Below are 26,548 nucleotides of genomic sequence, written 5' to 3'. Positions count from 1 at the left end.
CTTGTAATAGGCCATGTTTCTGTCTTTTGTATGATAAGTGGGATGCTGGGAGCCCGTTTGTCACTGCCTCTGGCGACTTCCCCAAACCTCAAGCATGTGCTTTGGCTGTTTACCTTGCCCCTAACTTCATCTTCATTTTGCCTTTATTTTCCTTTGGCCCTGGTTGCCTCACAAAGTTTATTTCATCCCACTGTGCTGTATTCATTATTAAAGCTGCCTCAGATCCTTTTGCAAAATAGTAAGTCATACGTAAACAAGCATCAGTGGTCTCGAGCCAAATACTTGACTCACTTCATTTTGCTCCAGACCTTTAAACCAATTCCTATCATCACAGCTTCTGGCCATGAAGTGTCCTCTTCGTGTTTGTGTCCCACCCTCAGTCTCCGTGCTCAGCACCACCTTTCCAGGTCTGGTCTCTTTTCACTTCCTTCCTCAATTGTGATTCCAAGGTTCCTTCGCCTGCTCTGCCCTGGAAACACCACATTTCAATCATCCTGAGCATTCCCAGGGTCAAGACACAGATACAAAATCTTTAGGTTCCAACATAATCCTTTGAAAATTCCAGTTCTCTGGGACAACAAGAGGTGGGGAGGGCAGCTGGAGGAGAAGAGCTTAGGATAGGAAGTCTGGGATGGGTATCAAGTGACCTCTATTTCCCAGTTTTGCTCTGAGCTGTATTTGTTGCTGTAAGAAGTAGAGGTGGGGCAGAACTGACTTACAAGGGACTAGGACAGTGACTCCCAGTCTCTGGCACCTTGTTCATTCATTGCAAGGTTCCTACAAGTCTGAAGCAAGCTGACAAGGGGCTTTAGTCATAAAGCTCAACGTAGTATTTTAAGGAAATGATATTTGTTTTGTGGCATTAAATATCTTTCCTTGTATGAAATGAATGTGTAAATAAATAAGTTGTATGTTTTACTATTGGTATTCACAAAGTAAAAAGTTATAGCCTGTGCCAGTCTCCTGATAGTTTGATCATGAATCCAAAAGTCAAACTAAGATGAATAGACAAGGATGGAGATCTTTTAGAGGTTTTCCTTGGAAGGAAAACTGTCCTGGGAGACGGAGGTTATCATCATTGTTCTGGTTGTCATTTATTTGTGCCTTATAAACCAAGGAGTAGGATTAAATAAGGACTGTTTCCAGAAATGTTTTGGGATTATAGACTCATGTTCGCCACAGTGTACTAAATAAACCACGTATACGTCACATACTGCAGTAGTTTTTAAAATGTTTAAGTTTTTCAATAAAAATGCTTTACTGTAGCTCTGTGTGGTTTTGAATATAAAAATAAATACTTTAAGCCTGAAAACATTAAGATATATATAGTGTCATCTATTGGTGATAGATGTTATCTCTTGTTCCCTCAATTCAGTAGTCAACCTGTAGTCTTTCTTTTAACTTCTATATTTCTTCTTTTTTACCTCTTAACGTAAACTGTTGAAGTAGAAGACATTTATATTCTGTTCTACAGCCATACTTAAGCCTTCCATTCTTTGCCTATGTCTTGATTCTAAAAGTTGAGAATCAATAAATGGTGTTTATGTGATAATAGATTTAAATTTTTTTCTCAAAAACATTGTTCTCCTGGAATTCCTCATTTCTCTTTCTCCCTCTTTCTTTTAAATGCTATTAGAAGACAATTAAAAATGTCATTAACAAATAAACTCTCCATTATGTCATTTGTTTCTTTTCAAATCCTTTGTCTGAGGAGAACGCCTCCCTGAGCCCAGCCTTCCTGCTTGGGCTGGGCTGGCTGCTCTTCAGCTCCGCAGCTCAGCTCTCTCACCCGGGCTGCTTTGCTGGGTTTCTATGTGGAATGCAATTTGTCAGTTTGTTGTTGTTGAGGTGTTTTTTGGTGTGTGTGTGTGCACTGTATTTTCTTCTGTTCATTTTAATGTCATACATTTACCCTCAAGTAGCTTCCTGTGATAGGTGGAAGGAAAGTAATCTTTCTGACTTCTTGTTGGTCTGAAAATGGCTCTCTCAGCCCTCACACTTCATTGATAGTGTGTTTGAGTATCGACTTCTAAGGTGAACCTCGTTTTCCTTCGGGAGTTTGCAGGCAATATTCCATTATCTAGTGTTTGGGTTTCTTTAATGAGAAGTCCAATGCCTATGTGGTCCTAATTTCTTTGCATTCATATTATTTTTGGGGACTGCTGTTCCCCTGTCCAGTGCCAGAGTGAAGAGCCCAGTGCCCGAGCTCTTCACTCACTGGACAGTGACATTTGCCATTCCAGAGTCAGTGTTTAGGCGTGCAGGGATCCCGTAGAAGTATGGATATCCAGCTGGGATGTCTGCTGGGTTAGAAATGCCGCTATATGTTGTATCTGCTGTCCAGGGCTGTTACTGCAATATGTCATGTCCTATGGCAAGGACTAACAGCCCGTGGAAGAGGGTTCTGATGCTCAGGCTGATGCAGGGCACTCCATGCTGCTCCTTCCCTGGGAGAATGCTCTTCGTTGGCATCTCTGGGTGGTTTCATGCATAGTCACTCCCAAGCAGCCACCCCTCCCTGATCTGATCACAATTTGGTTACCATTTATTTTGTTTTACCCAGGAATCTCCATCTGGTTATTCTCTGGAGCCCTGGACAAAAAGACCAATTAGAAAAATTATCTTTTGAATAATAATTTTAATAGGACTGTCTTTCACAATTTTTATTATGAAATATACCATGATGGTCAAAGAGTATGCGTAGTGAATACACATAGTTTCAAGATCAATAATAAAACAAATGGCTGTATACCTACCACCTAACTGAAGAAACAACTCCTGTTCTTCTAAATAAAGCTATTTTGTGATTCTAAGCAGATTCTCCCTCTCCCTCCCGAGGTCTTGGGGTATGAGGTCGGTAATATGTGTGGCCTTAGTGACTCCATAGCAGTTTTCTCAGCACTTCTTTCTGAAAAAAAGAGAGAACGTACAAGCATACTGTGTAGAGAGCACCCTGAGCGGTTTGCAGACAGAATCCAGATGGTCCACGTAGTGGTGGGTATGGCTGTGTAAGGCACCATGGTTTCTCTGGGCAGTGTTCCCTGCCCACTGCTGACCTACATGGTACTTTCTGTGAATAAGAGAAAACCGCTCTTGCCACTTGCCAGAAATCTTTTGTAATAACACTGTGCACAAAGACCTGTAATAACTATGAATGTGACTATCACCTCCAGGAGTTTACAAGCCACACTACACTTCATGGTAAATTCAGGCAGGAGGTGTCTGCTGGGTTCCTCAGGTGGGCCTCATCAAATACTTACTGAATCCCTACTAGGTGCCAGGCACTCTTTCAGATGCTTGGGGTCCTATGCTGAGATAAACAGAAAGGCGCTTTGTTCTCATAGATCCTACCTACCCCCACCCCTCATGACTGAACTTGTGAGCAAGGTGTTTTTTTGGGTGCAAGAGCTGAGAGTCAACTAAAAAGCTAACGTTGCTTTTGAACTGGGTCAGGGCCCTGTGATTTCTAGCATGAGTGAGCCCAGGCTTTAATTTTATTTGGCATGTTTTTGCTGCCAAGTAAACCCTGGGGGGCCATGCTGTACCACATTGGTAGGTTCAGGGTTTGGGTGGGATTCTTAAATCCAGGGTGACCGAATAACCGAGTTTATCTAAGACAGTCCTGGGTGAAGTCTCTTGTCCCATGTGATTATTTGCGGGGGGGCGAATAATCACATTGTGGGGCCCTGTGCCCGCAGGGCCCCCCATCCTCGGATGAGAATAAGTCTCCCAAGACATGATCTTCTTGGGGAGGAAAGGTGGCTGATCTCTCAAAGGAGAAGGGCCAAGAGCCTTTTCCTCAGTTGGCTTTTATTGAGTTCAGTTTGCACAGGAATACAGGTAAGGCTCATTAGTCATTGTCAGGCAGTAAGGATCAAACTATAGATAATATTCAAAGAACTACAAGGGCTTATTCTGAGTCAGGGTCTGTTAGCTAAAGGGCTGCAAAACTTTGGGAAACAAACTCATATTCTGCTCAGACTCTTATCAGAAAATTGAGAGCATTCTTAGCAAAGCAGATTTCACAGGACTTTATGTATTCTTTCTTAGGCCTGATCACCCCAAGGAACCTGCCCTTTCCAGCACAGGGCTGCACAGCCCTCTGTCATTGTTTCAGGGTTAAGTCAGGCAGGGGAAGTAAAGAAGCCAAGAGATTAGGAGACTTCTTGCAGACATAATGAGGACTCAGGTTATATCAAAGCCAAGGGGCGAGGGTCCATCACCCCATCTTTCTATAGCCCCCCAAGTCCTTCCATGGGGGCCCCTGTGATCATGCCTGTCTTAGGTCATCCCTCCCTTGAGGAATCTTACCTGTCTTTGGCTAACCGATCATGCATTGTGGGCGAGGCAGGGTGAAGTAAAAGGGGCAGAGGCGGTGCCCCTGCCAGGGAGATAAGCTTTGTCTACTTAGTGGTTTATGGTCCCAAGGTCACTCACTCAACCTTAGCCATGGGGGGTTACAGCTTCTGAAACCAGGCAGGGCGGTTCCCAACAATTATTTATATCACCTCTTTTCCTTCTTAAAAGTGTCCCAACCCTGGATAATAAATTATATGGTCATTTATATTAGTGAGCTTTTTGTCATGGTAACAAACACCTTCAAAATCTTAGTGATTTCAAACATCAGCCACTTAGGTTTTGCTCATGAATCTTAGATCAGCTACAGCCTCTGCTCCATCTGTGGGTCAGGTTTCAGTTTGCTCTTCATTCTGGATTTTGTGCCTATGCCACAGCCATCCTGTGATGACACCCGGGCGGGCTAGAAGATCAGCCCGCACATGAGACCTGTCTTCTCTTGGCACAAGGTAGGAGCCCAGGAGTTCTGAGGTCTGTGGTGGCATGGGCTGTATCTACCCATATTTCATGGACTTTGCTACCAGATTTCATGAAAGCAAGTCACATGGCCAAGGCCCACATCAGGTGTAGCAGGTTATGCTCCTCCCTCAGAGGGGCGCTGTGGTGGGGAAGAGTGAATACTGGATAAATAATACAAGTAACCCTACTGGCTTCCCAAGTACCCCTCCTCTAGCTGTGGCTGGTGGTCCACTAGTGGTGACTGTGTCAGGACAGTACTGGAGTTACTAACAGGAGATGGGAAAGGAGTTTGGTCTCCATTTGGATGACGGAATGTATTAAGGGCTTTCACTGTGGTGTGAAACCTGTTTTGTTTTTAGATTCATTGGAGGGAGTGAAGGTCAATGTTGCTGTGACAGCCTGATTAACTGGAAGGGTTCTCCTTCCCTAGGCCCCCAGCTCTACCACCTACCGTAGAAGTTGCACCAGCAAATTTTTCGCTCTGCTGTGGAAGCTGGAGCTTGCAGCCAAACCATGCTCCCCCTGCCGGTGTCAGGGCTCTGTGACGGTGGTTTCAGATGCTCTTCACTTTGCCCCACTGACTACTCCCTCTTCCTCATCCCTGCCCTTGCTGCTCTGCATCCCGAGTGGGCGGGATATTTTTCTTTTTCCCTTGGTGTCCTGTGTTTTCACTGGCCCATGTTCAGTGTCCAGCACTGATAAGCTTTTCCTTTAAAACAATTCCAGAAAGTCCTCACTGTTGCTGGCTCACTGATGGATTGGCAGTACCCATCCTTGTTTTCCATTGTTACGTAGTCTGCTTGTCACGTTCCAGTGGTACTTGAACAGAAAAACTGGCCAAGATTCAAGCTCAGTTACCCATTCAGAAATTGGAACCCAGTGTTTTCAGACACAGATATCATATTGTTTCACCACCGTGACAAAGATTGATTGGGAGTCACAAAGGAGATACACTAGATCCGTCACCAGCCCTGGCAGCTGGCTTTCTGTCAAGAGCAATTTTTCATGAAGAAACTCTTTTATCATTTCCTAAGAATGATCAGGTACTTTCTGAGTCATGTTGAAAAGCACATGGACGCTAGGAGGTCAGCTTGACCCCGTAGGTAAGAGGTTTGCAGGAAGGGTTCATAGGCATGCCTAAGCAGAAATACAGGTTCTCATGTATCATGGATTGTTGGTGTGCTGTGGATAGTGAAATTTGTGAATATTAAATAATGTATTCCTAATTTTCTTCTTTATCATTGTGTCTCCAAAGCTTAGCTCAGTACCTGGCATGTATAGATATTCAGAAAACTTTGGCTAAAGCAGTAAATGTTAATGATGGGGAGAGTCCTTGTAGCACAGTAGAGGCAGTAGGGGTGTCCTTTAAAGTGAGAGTTTACAGCCACCTCTGTGCTAGGAATGAGCTCAGGTTGATGCTTCAGCCTCCGTGGCTCTGCTAGAAGGTGGGATAGGAGCAAGGATGGGTTTGGGCTTTGTTCTGAGAGTCAGAAGCTCAGCCACTGGACAGTGCGCTGCTATGGACCCAACCTAAAGTCATGGGGCCCCAGTCCACATAGCAGATGCTGCCGTGGCCCTGCCATATTCCCTCTCCCTTACACCTGAGCACATGCCTCCTGAGCTCCAAAGGCCAGCCTGTGTGTTTATCTGAACATGGGATTTTTCTGGCCACTGCAGCTTACTTTACTACCCATGCTGCAGGTTGGAAATGCCCCTTGAGAGCTTCCTTCAAATCAGTGACTGAAGGGAGTTGATGTTATCAATACCTCATGTCCCCAGCCCCAGGTCTGTTGGGGGGACTCCAGGTATATGGAGCCTCCCCAGCAGGCTTACCCTGCAGTTTCTCACTGTGGTACTGGATTGACAAAGCCTCCTTTACTGGCTTCCTTCCCTAGATCACTTCCCTGTTCCCCCACCTGTATTATCTTCATCTCAGTAACCCACTTGCCCTCGAACCTTGTCTCAGGTCTGCTACTGGGAACATCCAAACTAGAACCACTGTCCCTGGGTCCTGGCTACCCTGACCACCAGGGTGTGGGTGTTCTTGAGGCTTCAGAGGACTTGAGCTTCATTTTGCTAAGACCCTTAGAAGTTAATATCAAAAATAGAAAAAAAAACCCTGTAATTTTTTAAAAAGTTGTTATTTAAACAATTCACAAGTTTTATTATACAGCCCTCTGAGATGACAGAGGGATTTTTGGGGACAGCCGAAACTGCCCTGCTCATCCACTAGCAATGATCTGTGTGGCCACGGGACAGGGTAAATGATAATACTGCTGTGCTGACCTGCAGGGCCTTCCTCGTCCCTCTGAATAGCTCTTCTCACGCTGCGGCTGCCTGTGTCTTGTTTCTAAACATGGCCCACATGTTACCTCCTCCGCGCTGTGTCCAGGTCCTCCCTGTCTGTGCCTCAGAATCAGATGACCCAACGGTGTCCCCCGCCAGGCCTTCCTCAGATGGCCTCTGAGGGTGAATGGATGCCAGGGTCATTCTGCCTACCCTGTACAATGGATGGGCACAGGGGATCGGGGGGCAACAGTCATACTGACCTTTAATCTTTGCTTCTTTGCAGATATCTCAGTCAGCCTACTGACCCTTGTGGTCACTGCCTGTGGCCTCGCTCTCTTTGGCGTGTCTCTCTTCGTGTCTTGGAAACTCTGCTGGGTTCCGTGGCGAGAACGAGGCCTATTCTCTGGTAGCAAAGACAACAACCAGGAGCCTCTTAACTACACGGACACAGAGACCAATGAGCAGGAGAACAGTGAGGGCTTCCTAGACCCTCCCAGCCCCTGCCCTGATTCCTCCATGAAGATCAGCCACACCTCCCCCGACATCCCCCTCTCCACCCAGGTGGGGGGCCAGGAGCACTGTGCCCAGGGCATCCGCATGAAGCGCCAAGTCACAGAGCCAGCCTCGTCGACTCGGTCAGTAACGCCTCCTTTCTTTCTGAGTGCAAGGCAAGGACCACCCACTCATTTCCCTCTCTTGGCAGCAATGGCACTGAGTAGGCAAGAAGCCTGTGACCTTCCACATGTCCATTCAGTGTCATGGATATGAATATGGGAAAAGTTGGTGCTTCCAGTGTTCCAGTGAGGTGCCTGAGCTCTGCATAGTCTCTGCTTAGTCTAGATATAATAGTAGTTACCGGGACTAAGACTTACCATGTCATGTACTAAGAACTTTATCTGTATTATTACAGCTGACAGCTTGATGTGAGATGGATCCTATTATCATATTCATTTCACAGAAGAAACTTAATTCAAGGAGATTAAGTAACAAAGTCATACATTGGTAAGCACCCAGGTCAGGTTTGACCCCTAGTTCAGCCAGTGCCAGAGCCTAAGTTTTTAACCACTGCTGGTGCTGTGGAGCTTATTCCCCGTGCCTCGGACCAAGCCTAGCTGTCACACACAGGCTGGCTTTACACTCCACAGAGTGGCAGGTGGTCTTTGTCCATCTCCAGGCTTTGCAAGGCCTACAGAGTGCCCAGGCCTGGGGTCACTCGTTCTGTGGCTGGATGCTTTGTGCACTTCAGCAGTGGAGAAATAATATAATGTAGTCCCAGATGCAAGGTTCCAGGGCCCAGTGAACTGCTTTACTTATGTGTGTGATATGGGACCCCTTAATCTCTGCATGCTTCCATTTCCTCTTCTGTAAGAGAGGAATAGCGATAGCAGACGTATGGGTGGTTTTGGGAATGAGATGATAACATGGACACCATGGGCTTTGCACAGACCTATACCTGGCAGGTACTGCAGGCGTGAGCTGCCTTTTTTGCTTTCAGGGTTGCTATTATCAGCATCGCTATCACAGAGACAGGCCTCTCCCAAAAGACTCAGATGTTGCATAAAGGTGGCTTTGAGGTCACACAGCCAATTTTGAATCACTGGATATAAAAATTCACTCTCAGTAAGAGACTGTAGGAAAAGAGACTCAGGAAGCAGCTTTCTTTAAAATGAAACTATTTGCTTGAGCGATAGCCAGAGGAAAAGCTTGTGCTGTTATTTGGAAAGTAGGAGCAGTTTGGGGATAATTTTTAAAAATCTTTCGTTATTTGTTCTCTAGAAACAGAAATAAGATTCTATCCTTTTTTATGTTAATCGAGTTTATCCTAGAGGCTCTGCTTATTCACATTAAGTGGGATGGAATATGACAGTTTATAATTTAATTTTTTCAGAAACCTATTTTAGCATCATTTCCAATTCTGAATCAAAGAGCTAAACCTAAAATATTCCTCTGTGAGGAAATGGATGGTTGTTTGCCATTTGATTTAGAAGGAATCCTCGGATTTTGTCACTAGAATTTCTCTTTGGATTTAACACTTAAATATAACTGGAGCTCTTTTTGATGCTTCTGTGGAGTTCATGCAGTGGTGCAGATGCAAAATAAAGTCTCTCACTGCTTGAATAACTGGAGCCTTTCAGATGGAGTTTCCATTGAGATTGTCTCCTTTTTGGTTTTACTCTGCCTGTTAATTTTTCTGGTCTGGGTTCCATCAATACAGGGGGACAAGGTTATGTTTTTTATTAGATTATAGATCTGAGGACTCTGCCATAATTCTAATGAATTGATAGCAATCACATCACTATAATTATCACAGTATTTATTCTAGAAAAATGTGTAAGTACTCTGCATGTCAAAAATATTTTTTATTTAAAAATAAAAACTACAGATATTGTCACTGCTGATTCATGGAAAATAGAAGGAAAAAATGAAAGGAAAATAGAGAAGAAATTATTCCTGTCAAATATATTTTGTATTTAGATTTATTTTAGTTTGGAGGCATGCAATTAAGTTTTCTTTTCTTTTTTTAGATTTTATTTATTTATTTTTAGAGAGGGAAAGAGGACAGAAACATCAATGTGTGGTTGCCTTTCATGCGCCCCCTATTGGAGACCTGGCCCACAGCCTAGACATGTACCAGGATTAGGAATCAAACCAATGACCCTTTGGTTCACAGGCCGGCATTCAATCTACTGAGCCACGCCAGCCAGGGCTAAATTACCTTTTTTGGTGGCCAAAACAAGTTTAGTTATATCTGAACTACAGTAAGAAAACTAATAACTCTTTCCATCTGCATTTGACTTAATACCGACAATTTGCATCATTATGCATTTAAAACATTCTTATTGAAATTACTAATGCCCTTGTCGTATGGGTTATGTCTGGAAATACATATCTCTGCTGATGGTGTTACCATGAGAATGGTATATGGTCTTATAATTGTTTAGGAATTGTGTTGTATTATAAACACACATACACATAAAGCATTTTTACTGACAAAATGGGAAACATTAGTGAAATTTCCTTCATGCTCCAAAACGTTTTTAACATTCTTTTTTCACTAACATAGTTGGCGAGGGGGAGATACTCTGCTCCTTACTACTGTTTCTGCCTTCTTTCTCATTATGTCCTTTACCTTCTCACTGCTGTCACTTTCTCTCTTACTGCTTCCCTCCTGTGGCTGTTGTCACTTGTCCCAAAATCCCCAGGACACTCCTTGGCCAGAGCACGTAAGGCTCAGACTCCCAGTTGGGGCATCCCCACTGTCACTGCAGTCGGCATCGCTTCTCCTGAAGATGAGCTCTGTTGCATCTTCGAAGAACGTTTCTGGTCAGGATGACTTTCTGTTGTCTTCCAAGATCAAACATGTTAGCGTTCTGTTTCTAGTTAACTCCATTCCTATTAGAACCCTCCAAAATTCTTGTTAATTCTTTTTTTTAAAAAATTGTATTTAGTTTTAGAGAGAAACTAAATTTAGTTTTAATTTCAGTTACCCCACCACAGACTCCTTATGAGGTCTCTTAAGGCTCTGTGTGATACTGCCACAGTCTGCTTCTGCCAGCTGTCAGCTCACCCTCGGCCAGGGCCCATGGGCCACAACCCCAGAGGACACTGTTAACGTGGACTCAGTGGAAGGCTTTACGTGAAAAAACACACTACACTCCAACTACACCAGCCTCTCTCTTAGCTCCTTCAGTGTCTCTAGCCCTTTCCTGCCTTAGAGCCTTCACACCTGCTATTCCTTCAGCCTGAAATGCTTTTCCCTCTTCTTTGCCATCCCTGGCTCCTTTGCAGCCTTTGTTCCCACCTAAAATGTCACCTCCTCAGAAAGGCCTCCCTGATCACCCTGTCTGAGGTATGTGTTGTTCCCTCCACGCCCTCCCACTCTTAATTCTCTGTGTAAGAGAATTCACTTCTTCACAGGGATTGAACTCTATTTTTAACTAAATGACTCTTGATTGTTTCTTACTGTCTTTAGACTATGAGTTCTGTGAGCTCAAAGGCCAGCCACATCCACTTTGTTTCTCCCTTGACTGTGTAACCACTAGCCCAGCCTCTGACACATAGCAGATTTTTTTCATGAATGACTGACAACACATTTGTCAGTATCAGGCCACTTTGCTCATGTTCTGCTGACAGGAATGGCAAAAGGCCTACAGTACAATGTAAACTGAGTAGGGCCTAGAATGGTGTGAGGCTGGCGTGAGGCCATTTGTACAGGTCCCAGATTCATTAAGGGCCTCACTTCCAGACTTTAGTCCTTATCTCTGAACTAAGCAATTCTTAGAGTCATAGAAATAAATACACTGACTAAACTCAGAGAAGTCAAGGAGCACACTTTAAATGGCCCCATTATTTGCTGCCACTCCAATAACTGGTGCACTAGGAGTAGGTGTGGTAATTAGACTTTAAGTAGCACAGTTCTATTAAGCTAGACTATTTTATGTTGAGAGCATCGGTTCGATAGGAACATGAGACAGTTTTTTAATGCTTTTTTTAGTTACTTCTTCAGATTTTAATATACTGACAGCTGCAAAAATGGAAATTGTCTAGACCTCTCTCAACTAAACGTAAATGTCTATTTTCTCTACTGGGATTTAATTATAGCAAGCTATTATGTCCATGGCATTCATATCTTTACTCCAGACACATGCATGAAGCATCTGCTATGTGCACCATTCTATGTTATATGCCGATGATAAAGAGAAAAAAGATACAGCTCTGGCCTGGAAAGGTCCACAGACTAGTTGATGACATGTGCGAATTACATACATTTAATGCTCCAGTTGTTGGATGTGGCAGGAGTGGGTAAGATGCCCCACCGTGGGACATGGTGATGACTGGGTACGGGGGACCAGTTCAGGCCTGCAGTGATGAGGGTCTGGACTCTTTTGGGAGCCGTGGGAAAGGAAAGGGGTATGAGATGTGAGCTCCTTAGACAAAGGCCAGTCTTAGTGATGGGGACATAGGCTCGTCTTAGTAACAAGGGATGCAATATTTGAAGATGACACCCAGGTTTTAAATGTGTTTCACTTGGGAGGGGGTCAGAAGCATTGGGTTATGCTTTAGTGTATCTGACTGCATTGCCCACACACCTCCACTGGCCAAGGCCTACATCCTAATTATCCCACTCACTGTAGAAGTCTCTGAATCCCATTACAAGGAAGCCTCACAGAAGTGGAGAACAGACTGACACCTGTCAGAGGTGAGGGTGAGGGGTTGCAGGGCAGGGCGGAAAAGGTGAAGAGATTAAACAAAACAACAGAAAACTCATAGACATAGACTACGGTATGGTGGTGACCAGAGGAAAAGGGGTGGGGGAAGTAGAAGAAGGTAAAGGAGGGATAAATGGTGATGGAAGGAGACTTGATTTAGGGTGGTGAACACAATACAACATGCAGATGATGTATTATAGAATTGTACACCTGAAACCTGTATAATTTTATTAACCAGTGTCACCCCAATAAAGTCAATAAAAAGGAAAAACTAATGAAAACAAACAAAAAAGCCTCCGATTCCCCTGCCCTGCCCTTGTAGCCGTTGGACTGCATCTGTCCCCCGTCTGCGACTCCACCTTCCTCTGCGTCTGCCTGCCAGCCAGGCCAACGCAGCTCTTCCATTTCCACAGCCAGGGGCATTTCAGGAAAAGAAACGTAAGAATCCTGTCTCCACTGTTTCCAAACCTCCCTGTTTTGATGGGAACCTAGTCAAGAAACCCATGATGGTTCTGAAATCACAGTTTACTTATTTCTCCTTCCTGTCCATGGACCCCGAAGCCTTGTCAACATGAACGCCCCAGAACCAGGGAAAAGATTGGCCAACTTTCACCTCTGAAATGAGGTCCCTGCGGTGAGGGAGAGTGTCCCCTTGTCCATGTCTGCCCAGAGGAAACCCAGCAATGGGAAGGCTGCCAGAGGTTCTGGGCACTGGGTGTTCGGAGAAGCTGCTGGGGCAGAAGAGCCGAAGGCCTCGTCCTGCTGGAGAGCTGGGGCTGAGATGGAAACTTCATTTCCCTCTTGAGATCTAGAGCCTCTGTGTGGAGGCTGGTAAGTATGAGGCCAAGTTAGTAAGAAAGCTCAGCTCAAGTACCATCTCCTCCAGACAGTTTCCCAAGCCAGAGGCACGTTTTCCCCTCTGCCTCTGCCTCTGTGGCTCTCCAACCTCGAGCTGTTTTTTCATCCCCCTCTGCCCCCATGTCTATATAGTTGGTGTATGACTATCTCACCACCCACCTGGGAGTCATTTTCTTGAAGGCAGTGACTAGGCTTTTCCTCTCTCTTGCTTCCACCCTACCTGACCCCTTGCTTTTACACATTCAAATTTGTTGAATTGCAGTAATGTTGTCTTAGCATCCAGCGGAGATAGTTGGCTTTTTAGGTGATGACTCAGGGACCAAGACTTTGGGGGCTCAAAGTGGGGTGCTGGACCTGGTTAATTCAAATTTGAGAAAAGGAGAGGAGGAAAAGCCTTTCATACCTGGGCCCCGGCCTCTCCTGACCCTTGGCTACAGCTCGACACCAGGCTCAGATTTCTTCAGGCATGGAAGTATGTTTCTGGGTGTGTTATGGAGAGTCTGCCTTTGGATTTTGTTAGTCATGTTCGAAATTAGGCTTTCTTCAGGCTCGACCATGCATCTTCCAGCTCAGGCCTGGATAAAGTTCTCATCCTGGCCTCTCTCAGACAGGAAAATGGCCTCTGTGGGAGGTGGAGGAAGTTGAGTTTCAGCTCCAGGGGCCAGCTTCTCTCAGACGGCATTAGGGTATGACTTAACATACAGAGAACACTCTCTTCCCTTATCACACCCTCACCTCCTCTTCTTCCATTCATTGCACACCTTAAGTCCTAAGAACACCAGAATACAGGACTCCCCAGACCTTCTCAGAGGACTGTCTGCTTCAGACACAGATCCCCCCTTACTATGCTCACTCAGTGTCACTCCATAACCTTGACATTCTGCTCCTTTGGTGGGGCAGCTCTTCCAGCTTACTGCAGTCATGAACCACCTCCATAGACCATCCTAGAGCCGACCCCTCATCTGGGGTGCTGGGAGCCAGGTCACATCTGTTTTGTCTTTCCTCTGCCTTGCATTTGACTTGCTTACCTACCTACCTCCATTTGAATAGCCTACGAGAACTAGGGAATATTTATTTTCCATTTCCTCTACCCTTCCCCTTAAGGACCCTGGGGCAGGCACCCTGCTCTACTTTCTCATTTCTCAGCCCAGGGAGCTGCAAAGGTGGTGAGTTAGTTACCTGGGTTCTTGGGCAGCCCTGAACTTCTCTAGTCCATGCCTGCAACCCCAGGAATCGCTGACTCTTTCCTGAAAGGAAATTGAAAGCAACTGAAAGAGGGCCCCAGGGAGTGAGAACTGTCCTGACCTGTTACAGCCTCGCTCTCTGCTTTAAGCCACTACCTTACAGTTGGATGCAAGTGTTTTCCCCATAGTAAGTGGGATTCTGAATCCCAGTGGGGGTGAGGTAAGTGTTGGGAATAAAACTCATCATGTAAAACATTTGGGTGGATAATAGTATTCACATGTGTATCTGATTTTTAAAAAAACAATCTTCAGCTGTGTTGGAATTTTGAATGGAGGTGTCTGTGCAATTGTTTTTTGAGGGAATGTTTTGGCCTTTGAATCACACACACACTCTGTAATGCCCTCCCTGATCCACTCCCTCTACCCCCTGGCAATCCACTGTGGTTGGGAACAGCAGAACATGTAGGACTTATTTATTTCTCTTCAGATTTTGTGTCTTAACAAAAATGTACAAGGAAAACAGAATATGTTCCATTGCTAAGCAGCCAAAGTTGTGCAGTTTTAAATTAAAATTTACGTGGCAGGCTTAGTCCTACAGATAAGGGTTAAGACAAAACCTTGCTGTGATGAATCTAAGGCCAGCACTCTCCAAAAAAATTGAAGGTGTGTTGTTATGCACCAGGAGTCTGCTCAGCAACCAGCTTGGAAGAAAAGTGACAGCAGAGTGGCAGGGTCTGGGGATGGTGTGGACACAGAACTGGGCCTCTCACAGGCACTGGTGCAGAGAAGGCACATCCAGTAAGTCTCAGTGGAGCACTTCTAGTATTTAAACAGCCTCACTAACAGCTCCTAGAATGGCCCATCATAGGTGGGAACTGACTCCAGACCCCAGTATGGCTCTTGTTTGAATCCAGTCTCGAGAGAGAAATCAATAGCAGAAGAAGCCAGAGCTGGTACCAGCCCCTGGTGGCCTCTGCATGGGGCCAGATACTTGCTGCTCTCTGCCCGTCCTTTCTGCCCAGAGAGCCCAACAGAGCAAGACCAAAGCTTTGTTCCAGGACTACAGAGGCTCAGCATCTCGACAAGGGGAGGACTTGCACAGGGGAGGCTATACTTGCACAGAGAGCCCGTCTGGGTGCTCCAGAGTGTCCCCTGACTCTCTTCCTACCCCTGAACAATCAGAAGATACTGAGAGAACTTCTGCTGGGGGGTTTCTCTGTAAGAAATTAAAATCTCACAACAGAAAGTTTCAGACCACACAATTGTTTGCTCATGTAGAAATGTGTGTGCCTGGGGTATGTCTGCTTGTGGTGGGCAGTGTTGGCTGTGACGGGTGCAGGTGACAGCCTTGTGACTGTGCCTGTTTTGTACTATGTGGGTGATTAGTGACTAGGGATGTATCTTAGGATGAAGAGGAATGTTCAGCATAACATCTGTATGACAAGGCAGGATGATTTCAAACATGTTTCAGGGGTCATTAATACCATTTTTATATCTTTATTTTATACAGCAGTCTCAAGAAAGGAAAAGAAGATAAATGTTTGCTCTGCCTCTCCAACTATGTACAAATCCTTTAGATATAGCCCGGCCATACCCTTTGAGCTGGCGGAGAGAGGCTATTTTAATTAAGGTTGTTGAGAGACTACAGAAAATGCCGTGTCATGACTAAACTCTGAGCTAAAAACAAACAAAAGCAGCCTTCAAAACAGCCTTGTATGTAATGACTGCTCCTTTCAATTTGTGAAGATTCACACAATAATGCACGTTTCAAGGAGAATTTCAGGGAAACTTTTTACCCAAACCCATACACTTAGAAGGTGAAGAGTAGATTGTGTTAGCAAATGTTTCATTTGCAAATATCTGTATCCAGTCTTCTCTAACTGAATCCTTGTACACATGTGCAGTAGCTTTCTTTGCCTTTGTACCCACAATGTTTAGTTCAGACATAAGCCCCTTCCTGCTGCTCAGGCATTACCCACGTGGTATCACAGAAACACGCTCCCAGAGCCGTCACCAGACCTGTCAGCCAATGCAGTCCACTGCAAGCAGAGACACCCTGTCACATACATTCTCACAAAAGCAAAAATTGTGTTCTTGTAACCAAATGATGTGATTTGAACCAATAAGAATATACATCCATATAAAGCTGTAAGCCTGTGACAGGATATTTTGTTTAATTTAAAGAGAGATTCATTCTTCTAAGATACACAGCTAACTATTTCAATGCCAGGATGATATTATATATAAAAGTGAATACTTCTATTTTTAAAGCAGTCTGAACAAATCTTTAAATTCCACCAGTCAAGTGACCTTTTTTATGGCATATTAGTTTAGAAAGCTCATTAAACCTTTAAAGCTCCAAGGTCACATGTAGTTAAGTTCATTTCCTGAAACCAGCCCTCAAATTTGGGTTTCAAGTATTGGGGATCAGCTTACTCACATTGATGAGCCTAGTGAATTTAGACCCACAGATCTAAGCTTTTGACAGTGTGTAGCAGTCTGCCTACATCCCAGGCACAAGTTTCTGAAAGACCCATAGCTAATGAGGTTTTAACTTTGTCCTCTCTTGCTCTTCACTCAAGGCATAATTCAATCCGAAGACAACTCAACCTGTCAAACCCGGACTTCAATATCCAGCAGCTTCAAAAACAGGAACACTTGGCTGGAATTGGCCGAATTAAGCCAGAGTTATATAAGCAGAGGTCGTTGGATAATGACGACGGGAGAAGGAATAACAGCAAAGCCTGTGGGAGACTGAACTTTATTTTAAAATATGACTGTGACTTAGAGCAGCTCATAGTGAAGATTCATAAAGCTGTCAATTTGCCTGCCAAGGACTTTTCTGGGACTTCAGATCCTTATGTCAAGATCTATTTGCTTCCTGATCGGAAAACAAAACACCAGACTAAAGTTCACAGAAAGACCCTGAACCCTGTGTTTGATGAAGTGTTTTTGTTTCCTGTTCCCTACAATGAACTTGCAGCCCGGAAGCTTCACTTCTCTGTGTACGACTTTGACAGGTTCTCCCGCCATGACTTAATTGGCCAAGTGGTGGTGGATCACTTCCTAGACTTGGCTGATTTCCCCAGGGAGTGCATCCTTTGGAAGGACATCGAATATGTCACCAATGTAAGTCCAGCATTTCTTCTGGGGGCAGGAGTGCTTCTTGGTCAGAATGCAAACAAATTATTTATACCTTATTGTATTTGAGGGGCAAAGAATAAATTTCATGTCAATATACATGTATTGTAGCTGTGGCTTCAGAACCTCCTTGTACCTTTCTAGAGACGGTACTTTAAAAGGTCTTTAATGATATTCATTTGAAATTTCCAAGGATTATTGATGAAAACAATATTCAAGAATAACCTTCGCTCTTTTCTACTTTGTAATCCTTAGCTATCCTCTCTAGTAGACACTACATATTATCTTCCCTCCTTACCCAATTTTCTTTAAAGATTTCTTAGCTCATTTGTGCTAAATGGGTCCCGGCATCCTATTGACCGTAATCTGCTGCTAAGAGCATTAAGTTCTTACCCATGTTCTCAGGTCAGCTAGGCTCAGTAGCATTTCTTATGATGGGATCTTCACACTTAACCTCAGAAGTGAGAATGGTTGGGAAGAGTTGGTGCCACATTTTAAAATATTGACTCAAAGTTAAAAGAAAAGCGGTCTGAAAATATGTACATGTACTGGCAACACTAATGTATAGAAGGCCAGACCCAGTTTAGAGCTCAGGAGAGAGAGAGCAGGAGTGCCACGTGGTGATGCCATATATCCACATGTACATTTTCAGCCCAGGACTGCGGTGGTGATTATTTTTATTCCATCTACATCCTTTCCATTAGCCTGCAGAGGTTCAGTGACACTCCTGAGGTGGAAAGTGGAATTGGACTTGTTTAGGTAACTGATATTTTCTTTAGGTTTAAAACTTTTTATTTGCATATTAAAAAATGTGCATTCCAATAATTAAAATCATTTTAACAAAAAACGGCACTCTGATTAAACTGTACTGATATGTTAATGCTACTTGTTTCTTTCACCTGTCCAAATTCCCTCAGGTAACTTTGTTAGCTTGTCGTCGGGAGTATGGGCCCTTCTGAGGCCTTTCCCTTTCCCTTTTTTGAATCCAAAGACATCAAGCACCAAATCCTTACTCAGCCAAGACCATGATCCAGCTTGAGTTGGAGCCCATCTAGTGATGGACTCCAACTCAAGAACTCCTGCTCTGGACTCAAACATACAAATTCTCTGCCCGATGACCAGGTAACCACCCTAGTTCTTTGTCATCCTCAGCCTGTGAACTAGGGATTAGAACACACGTGGACACCTTCTCTTCACATGCCACCAGGACCCAGTGCCAGCTTTGCCCTGCTGCTCCAATGAGTGAAGTGTGGCATGGGTTTTGCTGGCCTTGATGATAATGTTGAGGAAAGAAAAGGTGCAGAGAGCATCATGTGATGAAACTGAAGTGATTTGAGAGATTAGGAAAGGAACAGATCTCTTCAATCTTGAAAGGTTGCAATATCTATAAACTCAAAAATTGATGCAAGACGAAGCAAGGACTATACTTATTCCCAAATCAGTAGGCAGCATGAGAAGCTCTAAAGAAATAAGATGAGCAGGCTGCTTATAATGTATGAACAGCCCAAGAGCGAACACTCTCAATGGAGTGTCTGCAAAGTCTACTCCATTGGGTATAAACTGAGACGCTGCTGCCAATAGTGATGGGCCTTGGTAGAGGGAGGTTGGCCATCCCATCTAGTATGACATCAACTTATACTTTTTGATAAACGAATTCCATAAAATAGCTGGAATGGTTATTAAAAAGCTCAACAGGGATCCTGCTGTGAGTGGCCTTCCAGGGACTTTGTGGAGAGAGCAACACTGATTGGACAGTGGCTGATAAAAATCTGAATAAGGCTGTTCCCTGGTGGGAATGGCTTCTAGTTTCCCGTGGCATAAGAACAGAGAAAGGCAGCCTGTACGGCCTTCAGGCCCAGGGATCACTGCCATTTGAGCACCTTCCTGGGACTGAGTTCCTCATCCACTGCTGGGGAAGTCTTGATTTGCAACGAATTTGTGAAGAACGTTAAATTTTTTATCAAAGAGGAAACCCAAAAAGGCCAATGGCCTCAAAATGAGTGAGTGAATGAATGAATGAATGAATGAATATTCTAAGCCCTGACTGAGGCCTTTGGATGGTCAGCAGGAGAGAGGCTATTCTGAAAAGGGGAATACAGATTATTTTATAATCCATATAATTTTAAAATTTCATTTAAAAATTATTATTTGGGACTGTGTTGACTGTGCTTTTTTGAATGTGACTTTGTATAGAGACTGACATTTGCCAAGGTTTTGTCTTTATAATAGCACACCTGGAACTCAGTGTGTATGATGGACACGTACTGAGGAATAAGGATAATTAAATCAACAGGCATGAACCTGCCGCTCAAGTGGACAATGGAACATCACCAGTACTTTGGTGACTTCTGGGTTCTCTCTCATCACTGCTCAGAGAAAACCACTATCTTGATTTTTATTTATTGTGACATGTTTGTAAGACTATGTATTATTTGGTTTTGTCTCTTCCTGATTTTCATAGCTCTTCTTTGACTTTTTTCCCAGTTCACATTGATTTTGACATTTAAAATAGAGATGAACAGAGATGCAGTTCATGTATTTTCATTACTATAGAACATCCCATTGTGTTATGTATGGCAGATTAGCTTTCTTGTATTGATGTCATTTGGGTTTGTATTAGTTTTTTACAATTCTGAATAATATGGCACATAACATTTTTGTGCACATTTCCTGGTTTATATACACAATAATTTCTCTAGGGTGCATCCCTAGTAGAGGTAAAGTAGACATGTGTTGAGCTTTTCTAGGCAACGCCGAGTTCTTTTCCACAGCGGCTGTACAAATTGATCCTCCCACTGGTGAGATATGATAGTTCCTGATGCTTCATATTCTCACCAACTCTTGCAGTTGTTGCACTGTTGAATATGTGTGCCGCACATGCGTGGAAAATGGTATGTAATTTGTACTTTGTGGTTGCCCATCTTTTATATATTTATTGGCCATTTATGTTTCCTTTCTTGCAAAATGCTTGTTTAGCACTTGTTTTCTGTTTCCTTTTCCTTATTCATTCATATTGTTCTATATATAGTCTGTATGCAAATTCTTGGTGATGTGTATTGCAAACATCATCTCTCCACTTATGGCTACCTTTGTACTCATGTTATGGTAGCTTTTGATCAATAGAGGTTCTTATGTTTAATATAGCAAAATATGTCAATATTTTTCATTGAAAGTTAGGACTTTTGTGTCCTGTTTAAGAAATCTTTCCTTACTCTATAGATTTCTTCTATATTTTCTGTTAGAAATCTTAACACTTTGACTTTCCTAATTATGATTTTAATCTATCCAGAATGAAACTGTTTATATAGAGAATACAGGCATTCTGTATTAGTCAGTTCAGGCCGACAAGACAAACCCCATAAACTGTTAAAACAACAGGAATTTATTTCTCACAGTTTAGGAAACAGGGAAGTGTGAAATCAAGATGCTAGCGCATTTGGTTCCTGGTGAGGGCGCTTTTCCTGGTTTGTAGACAGCCGCCTTCTCACTGTGGCCTCACATGGCAAAGAGTGAGGGAGCTTTGGTTGCTCATCCTCTTCTTACAAGGACACTAGTTCTGTCATGGGGATGCCGTCCACATGACCTCACCTAGACCTAATCACTTCCCAAAGGACTCACTTCCAAATACCATCACATTGGCATTTGGCTTCACCATGTGAATTGGTGGTGACATAAATATTCACTCCATAATGCATCCACATTTCTTTTCCTGTATGGGTAATCAGTTTTCTGGCATATTTTCCCAGTAATCTGTGCATGCTCTGTCCTATACAGGTTTTGATATAAGAGTCTGTTCTGGCTTCTCTTTTTTTATCCACTGTTCTATCTCTACTATCATTCTATGATAAGCCTTAATATCTGGAAGAGCAATTTATTCATTTCCCTGCTTTTTCTCCAGTTCAGTCTTGACTGGTACTTGACTTTTCCCTTAAATTTTAGAATCTAATGGTCAAGTTACACAAAATATTTTCTTTTATCTGTTTGCACTTGTGTGAAGTCTGTAGGTTAATTTAGGGAAGTTTTACATCATTTATGATATTGAGTCTTCCTGCTCGTGACCATTGTGCATTTCTCCATTTATTTAGTCCTTTAAAGTTTTTATTCAAGTCCTATAATTTTCTACATGAGGATCTTTCATCTCTCTTGTTAGATTTATTGGCAGGAGTCTTTCTGGTTATTTTAAGTAGTATCTTTTCTGAAATTGCACTTCCCAACTAGTGCTACTATATAGTAATGAGTTTAAATTTTGAATATTTATCTTCTATTTTTCAATCTTGCAAAACTTTATTAATTCTCTGATTGGATTGTGGATGCTTCTTAATTTTCTTTGTAGATGTGAGTCACGTGGACTATGATAGTTTGTTTCTTTCTAATTTGTATACCTTTTATTCTTTTAAAAAAACATTTAGTGTGGGGAGACAAGGAATTCCAAAACAATGCTGAATGATAATTACGATAGTAGTCACCCTTGACTTTTTTCTTATTTTAAATGGAATGTTTTTAACATTTGCACTGATACAAATTTTGCTATAGATAGTTTGTGGATGTCTTCATAATATTAAGGATGTATCCTTCTATTCCTAGTTGACAAAAAATTTTATCACAAACAGTTCTTTTACCAAATGCTATGAAACTCTGAGGTTTTCCCCCTTTGATATGCCCCTCTGGTCAATTACATTAATTAATTTTCTCATTTTGAGCCAATCTTAGATCACTAGTGTAATCCCAATTGGCCTTGATGCAGTCAGTACCTATTTTATGCATTGCTGAGTTCAGTTGGCTAATACTTTGTTTAGCGTTTTTGACATAGTGATGCCTGTAATCTACTTTCTTGTGTGGTCTTTATCTGGGTTGGGAGTAATGTGATCATGTTCTATTTGTTTCTGCTCAGTCCCCTGGAGGCTTTGGGTTTTTTGTCTCTTTTTCTTCAAACTGAAAAGATCTCCCTCAGTCTATTGCTTCTAATTAGGTCCAGACAATGAGGAAGGGAGGAGAATGAAGTTGGGGTATTTATTTCTCTACATATCTTCTTTGGGGTCTCCATAGGCTGGCAGTAATCTTCAGCTAACAGCCACAGCTCCTGAACGTCTTTGTTTTGCTCTTGTTCTCGGAAGATTGTTATTCTGGGTACAAAAACTGGGGGCTGTAAAACTCTTCAGTTACGCTGATTTCAGTATTGTGAACCTACCATTCCACAGTCTGCTGACCTCTAATTGCTTTTGAGAAGTAAACATTCAGTCTCATATTTATTCCTTTGTATGTAATTTTTCTTTTCTTTCTTACTGTTTTCAAGATCTTGCTTTCCTATTTAGTATTCTGTACTTTAACTATAATATTGCTAAGTAGACATTTCTTTTTATTTATCCTGACCTGAGATTTTTTGGGTGTCCTGGATCTGAAGTTGTTTCTTTTTATCAGTTCTGGAAAATTTTCAGCCATTTTCTTCTATTTGTAGAAGTTTTATTTGACACGTTTTCACATTTGCTTAATATATATGATAGTTTTTTTTTCAACATATTTTCAGTTCCCTTTTCTATTTCTTTTACTCTTTCATACAGATGTATGTTCATAAACATGTATATAGGTATATAAACATACATACATGTACATAAACATACATGCAAGCACACATATATGCACACATATACATATATATTCTGTTGCTCATAACCTTTGCAGCTCTGATTCTTTTGCTTGGCATTTCCATCTACTGTGTAACTTACCATCCCTTGTAGTTGCTTGTATTTAGTGATTTAGGATTGTGAGCTCATCTGTTTTGGAACTTGGTCAGTACAGTCATCCTTGGTTATTGTGGGGAATTGGTTCCAGGACTGCCATGGATACCAAGATCTGCAGATTCTCAACTCCCTCAGTCAGCCCTCAGTATCCATGGGTCCCACATCCTTGGATTCAACCAAGGGCAGACTGATATGGAATGTGCAGATGCAGACATCGTGAATGACGGGGGGCCACTGAAGTTTTCAAGCCCTGGGTTTAAAGTATATCCCTTCAGAGATGATTTGTGATAGCTTCTCCCAGATGCCTAGGTGAACTACCAACATGCAACCACTTTAAACTGAATTTTGAGCTGGAGGGTTTTTGGACAACAGAGGTAGAGTAGGTATAGGCTCCAAATGTGTAAGTGTAGGCTGGTACTAGTGGTTAGAAACTGGCATGGGGGATTTTTTTTTCTTGCTTTACCCAGAGCAAGTTCAAGACAGAATGGATCTCCAATGCCTACTTATGCAAAGCAAATGTTCTGTTTTGTTTATCTTTTAAAAATGGGACCCTTAGGCCTGGGTGGTGTAGCTCAGTGGGTTGAGTGCCAGCATGCAAACCAAAGCGTTGATGGTTCCATTCCCAGTCAAGGCACATGCCTTGGTTGCTGGCCAGGTCCCCAGTAGGGGGCATGCGAGAGGCAACCACACATTGATGTTTCTCTCCCTCTCTTTCTCTCTCCCTTCCCCTCTCTCTAAAAATAAACAAATTAACTAATTAATTAATTAAAATAAAAATGTGACCCTTAATCTTTAGGACTCCAGATACATGCAGGATTTTCCAACAGCCCTCAAACCAAGGCATTAAACCACAAGAGATTCACAATTTCCTCCATTTAAGCCCCAGCTCTAGAGCTTACTTACTTCTGTGGATTTATGCCTTTTTTTTTTTTTACTGTTTCTGTCCCATCAGCTTTGCTCTGCATTAAAAAGGATTTTATAATCCAGTATTTTTATCTGAAGCAGTTTCTGTGAACATCCAACCTATTACCAGAAACATTGTATACCATATTCCTCCAAGCCTGTTCAGAAAGCAGTTTTTACTTATACTAACTGAATAGTAACCTGTGTATTCATTCTATGTTTGCCTTGTGACTGAATAGCCACGAAGAGCCTCAGAGGTCCTATAATCTAAAAATCCTCATTTAGCACATACAGCCGAGTGGAGGGCCATCAGGAGGTTCAACCAAGGTCACACAGCTGGACAATGGCCAGATAGCAATGAGGACTAAGTTTTTCAACAGCTGACTCTGTTCATGAAAAGTCGCCTCAAAATTATCATGCATGTTTGTTTTCTTCTTCTCTTTCCCTTCTTTCCCTGACTAGCTTGTATGAAGCTTAGATCCCAGCTTAAATGCCACTTCCTCAGAGAACTCTTACCTGAGCCCTGGACTAGGATAGGCATTTCTGGGCTTCGCTTCCATGACACTCTCTACTTCTGCCATTCCTTATCATACCTTCTTTTCTGGTATTTGGCAATTTCTTTCTTCTCCTTAGACAGCTCTCTGAGTGCAAAGACCATGTCTGGCTGGTATGCTACTGTGTGCCCGACCTCTAGAATGGTGTTTGGAAGTGAAATAGTTAGTGAACACTAACTGAATAAAATGAGGTTCCTTAGGAGGGGCTGCTTTGGTAAGGCTTTGGGCCTGATTTGGTTGGGAGCTGTTATGCAGAGCAGAACCTATAAACTAGTTTTTTAAAATTTTGTTCTTTATTTCTCCAGGGAGATTATGAGTTTTGTAAGTGTTAACAGTCAAATAAAAGTTAATTCTCGGACCTTCCTGTGAAGAAAAAATAGCAATTATTGAACGTAAAAATGATAGTTTAATTAAACCTCTCACCTAGTGAAGCAAGAGCATCCGATAATGGTATAATGCACCTTTGTGGGGCGTGGGGCGGCCGACACGAGAGAGGGCAGCGTTCGGGGGAAGGTCTCAGAAAAGGGCGAGGTGAGTGGTCTGGGCGAACGTTGGCTGCCACACCTGTACTTCCGGCTCATTTATTCATTTTTTTAATTTTACTTAACCCCTATGCACTTCATTTTTTAAAGTCAATCTTTATGATAAGCAGCAAAATCTTACCTGACAATGATGTACAGAGTAACCTCTTAAAATCATGCAAATCAATTTTGATCCAACAGTTTTATTTTTTAGTTTTACTATTTTTTCTCTCAATTTTATTTTGCATTGGTTTCAGGTGTACAGCATAGTGTGGTCAGACAATCGTATGCTTTATTTAATGTTCCCCACAATATGCCCAGTACTACAACTGGCACCATACAGTGTTGTTGAAATATTATCGAGGATATTCCCTGTGCTTTACCTACATCCCTGTGACCATTTTGTAACAACCAATTTGTGCTTCCTAATCTCTTCACCGTTTCGCCCAGCCCCCCAACACCCCTGCCCTCTGATAACCACCAGTTTTCTCTCTGTGTCTTTGTTTCAATTTTATTTGTTTGTTTATTTCGTCCATTAGATTCCACATGTAAGTGAGTTCATATGGTACTTGTCTTTCTCTGACTTATTTCACTGAGCATAATGCCCTCTAGGTCCATCCATGCTGTCACAAATGGTAAGATTTCATTCTTTTTTATGGGCTCCTGGCATTTTTAATATACCCCATTCATTGCTGGCTCTCTGGCAAGCAGGCAGTGAGCACTTGAGGAGTCTCTCACGGTGGCTGTGGTAGAAGCTGGTTCAGGACTTTCTCGGGGACCTGTGATCATCTCCACTTGACTCTGACGTGGAGGAGATGCCAGCCTCCTCACACGGCAACACGGGCAGTCGTGAGGTTCCCTCTGCGCCCATAGGGGGCAACGTTCAGGAAAGGGAATGGTATGGCTTACCACAACATACACTTTATTTTAATGTTAGGGATTTAAAAAGCTTGCACTTCCATCAAAATTTGACTTTTTGAGTCCTTGCCAAGTCCAGTGTATTATAGTGGCTGATTTAGGAATTTCCCTGTTCTGTCTCCAGGCCCCTGGGGCTATTTCTAGACCCGATGGCGGTAAACAGCTGGAGCCACTCAGGGGACCATGCAAGTTTTCGGGGAAGCCCAGGACGCGCGCCCCTCATCGCTGACTATGTGTGGCCGTGTCACATTCACTGGTGTCCTGGTAGAAGTGTAACAACTGGCTGGGGCGGGAGGGATGGAAAGGGGACCTGATTGCCAGCATTGGTTCACTTCTGCAGTGTCAGTCCTGCCAGCAGGGCTGGTTTGGGTCTATCTACCAGTGTGTCATCCCTGAAGGCAGAGTTGGCAGAAGACG

General features: G+C 43.0%; 1 protein-coding gene across 2 annotated transcripts in view; it reads left to right on the top strand.

Moving 5' to 3' along the window:
• SYT9 (synaptotagmin 9) overlaps positions 1–26,548 on the top strand; it is a 176,866-nt gene that overhangs the window by 48,262 nt on the left and 102,056 nt on the right. For both annotated transcript variants that reach the window (XR_006786096.1, XM_045842485.1), the window contains exons 2-3: positions 7,388–7,739; positions 16,939–17,485. Coding sequence is in view for 1 of the 2 variants with exons in the window: in XM_045842485.1 (XP_045698441.1) it covers positions 7,388–7,739; positions 16,939–17,485 (899 nt within the window). In the remaining variant the exon portion in view is untranslated. The remainder of the gene's footprint in view (positions 1–7,387; positions 7,740–16,938; positions 17,486–26,548) is intronic.

Source organism: Phyllostomus hastatus, unplaced genomic scaffold (genome assembly GCF_019186645.2).
Source record: "Phyllostomus hastatus isolate PE091 unplaced genomic scaffold, TTU_PhHast_1.1 phas_contig_399, whole genome shotgun sequence".
Classification (NCBI taxonomy): Eukaryota; Metazoa; Chordata; class Mammalia; order Chiroptera; family Phyllostomidae; genus Phyllostomus; species Phyllostomus hastatus.
This window is presented reverse-complemented; position numbering and strand designations above follow the sequence as displayed.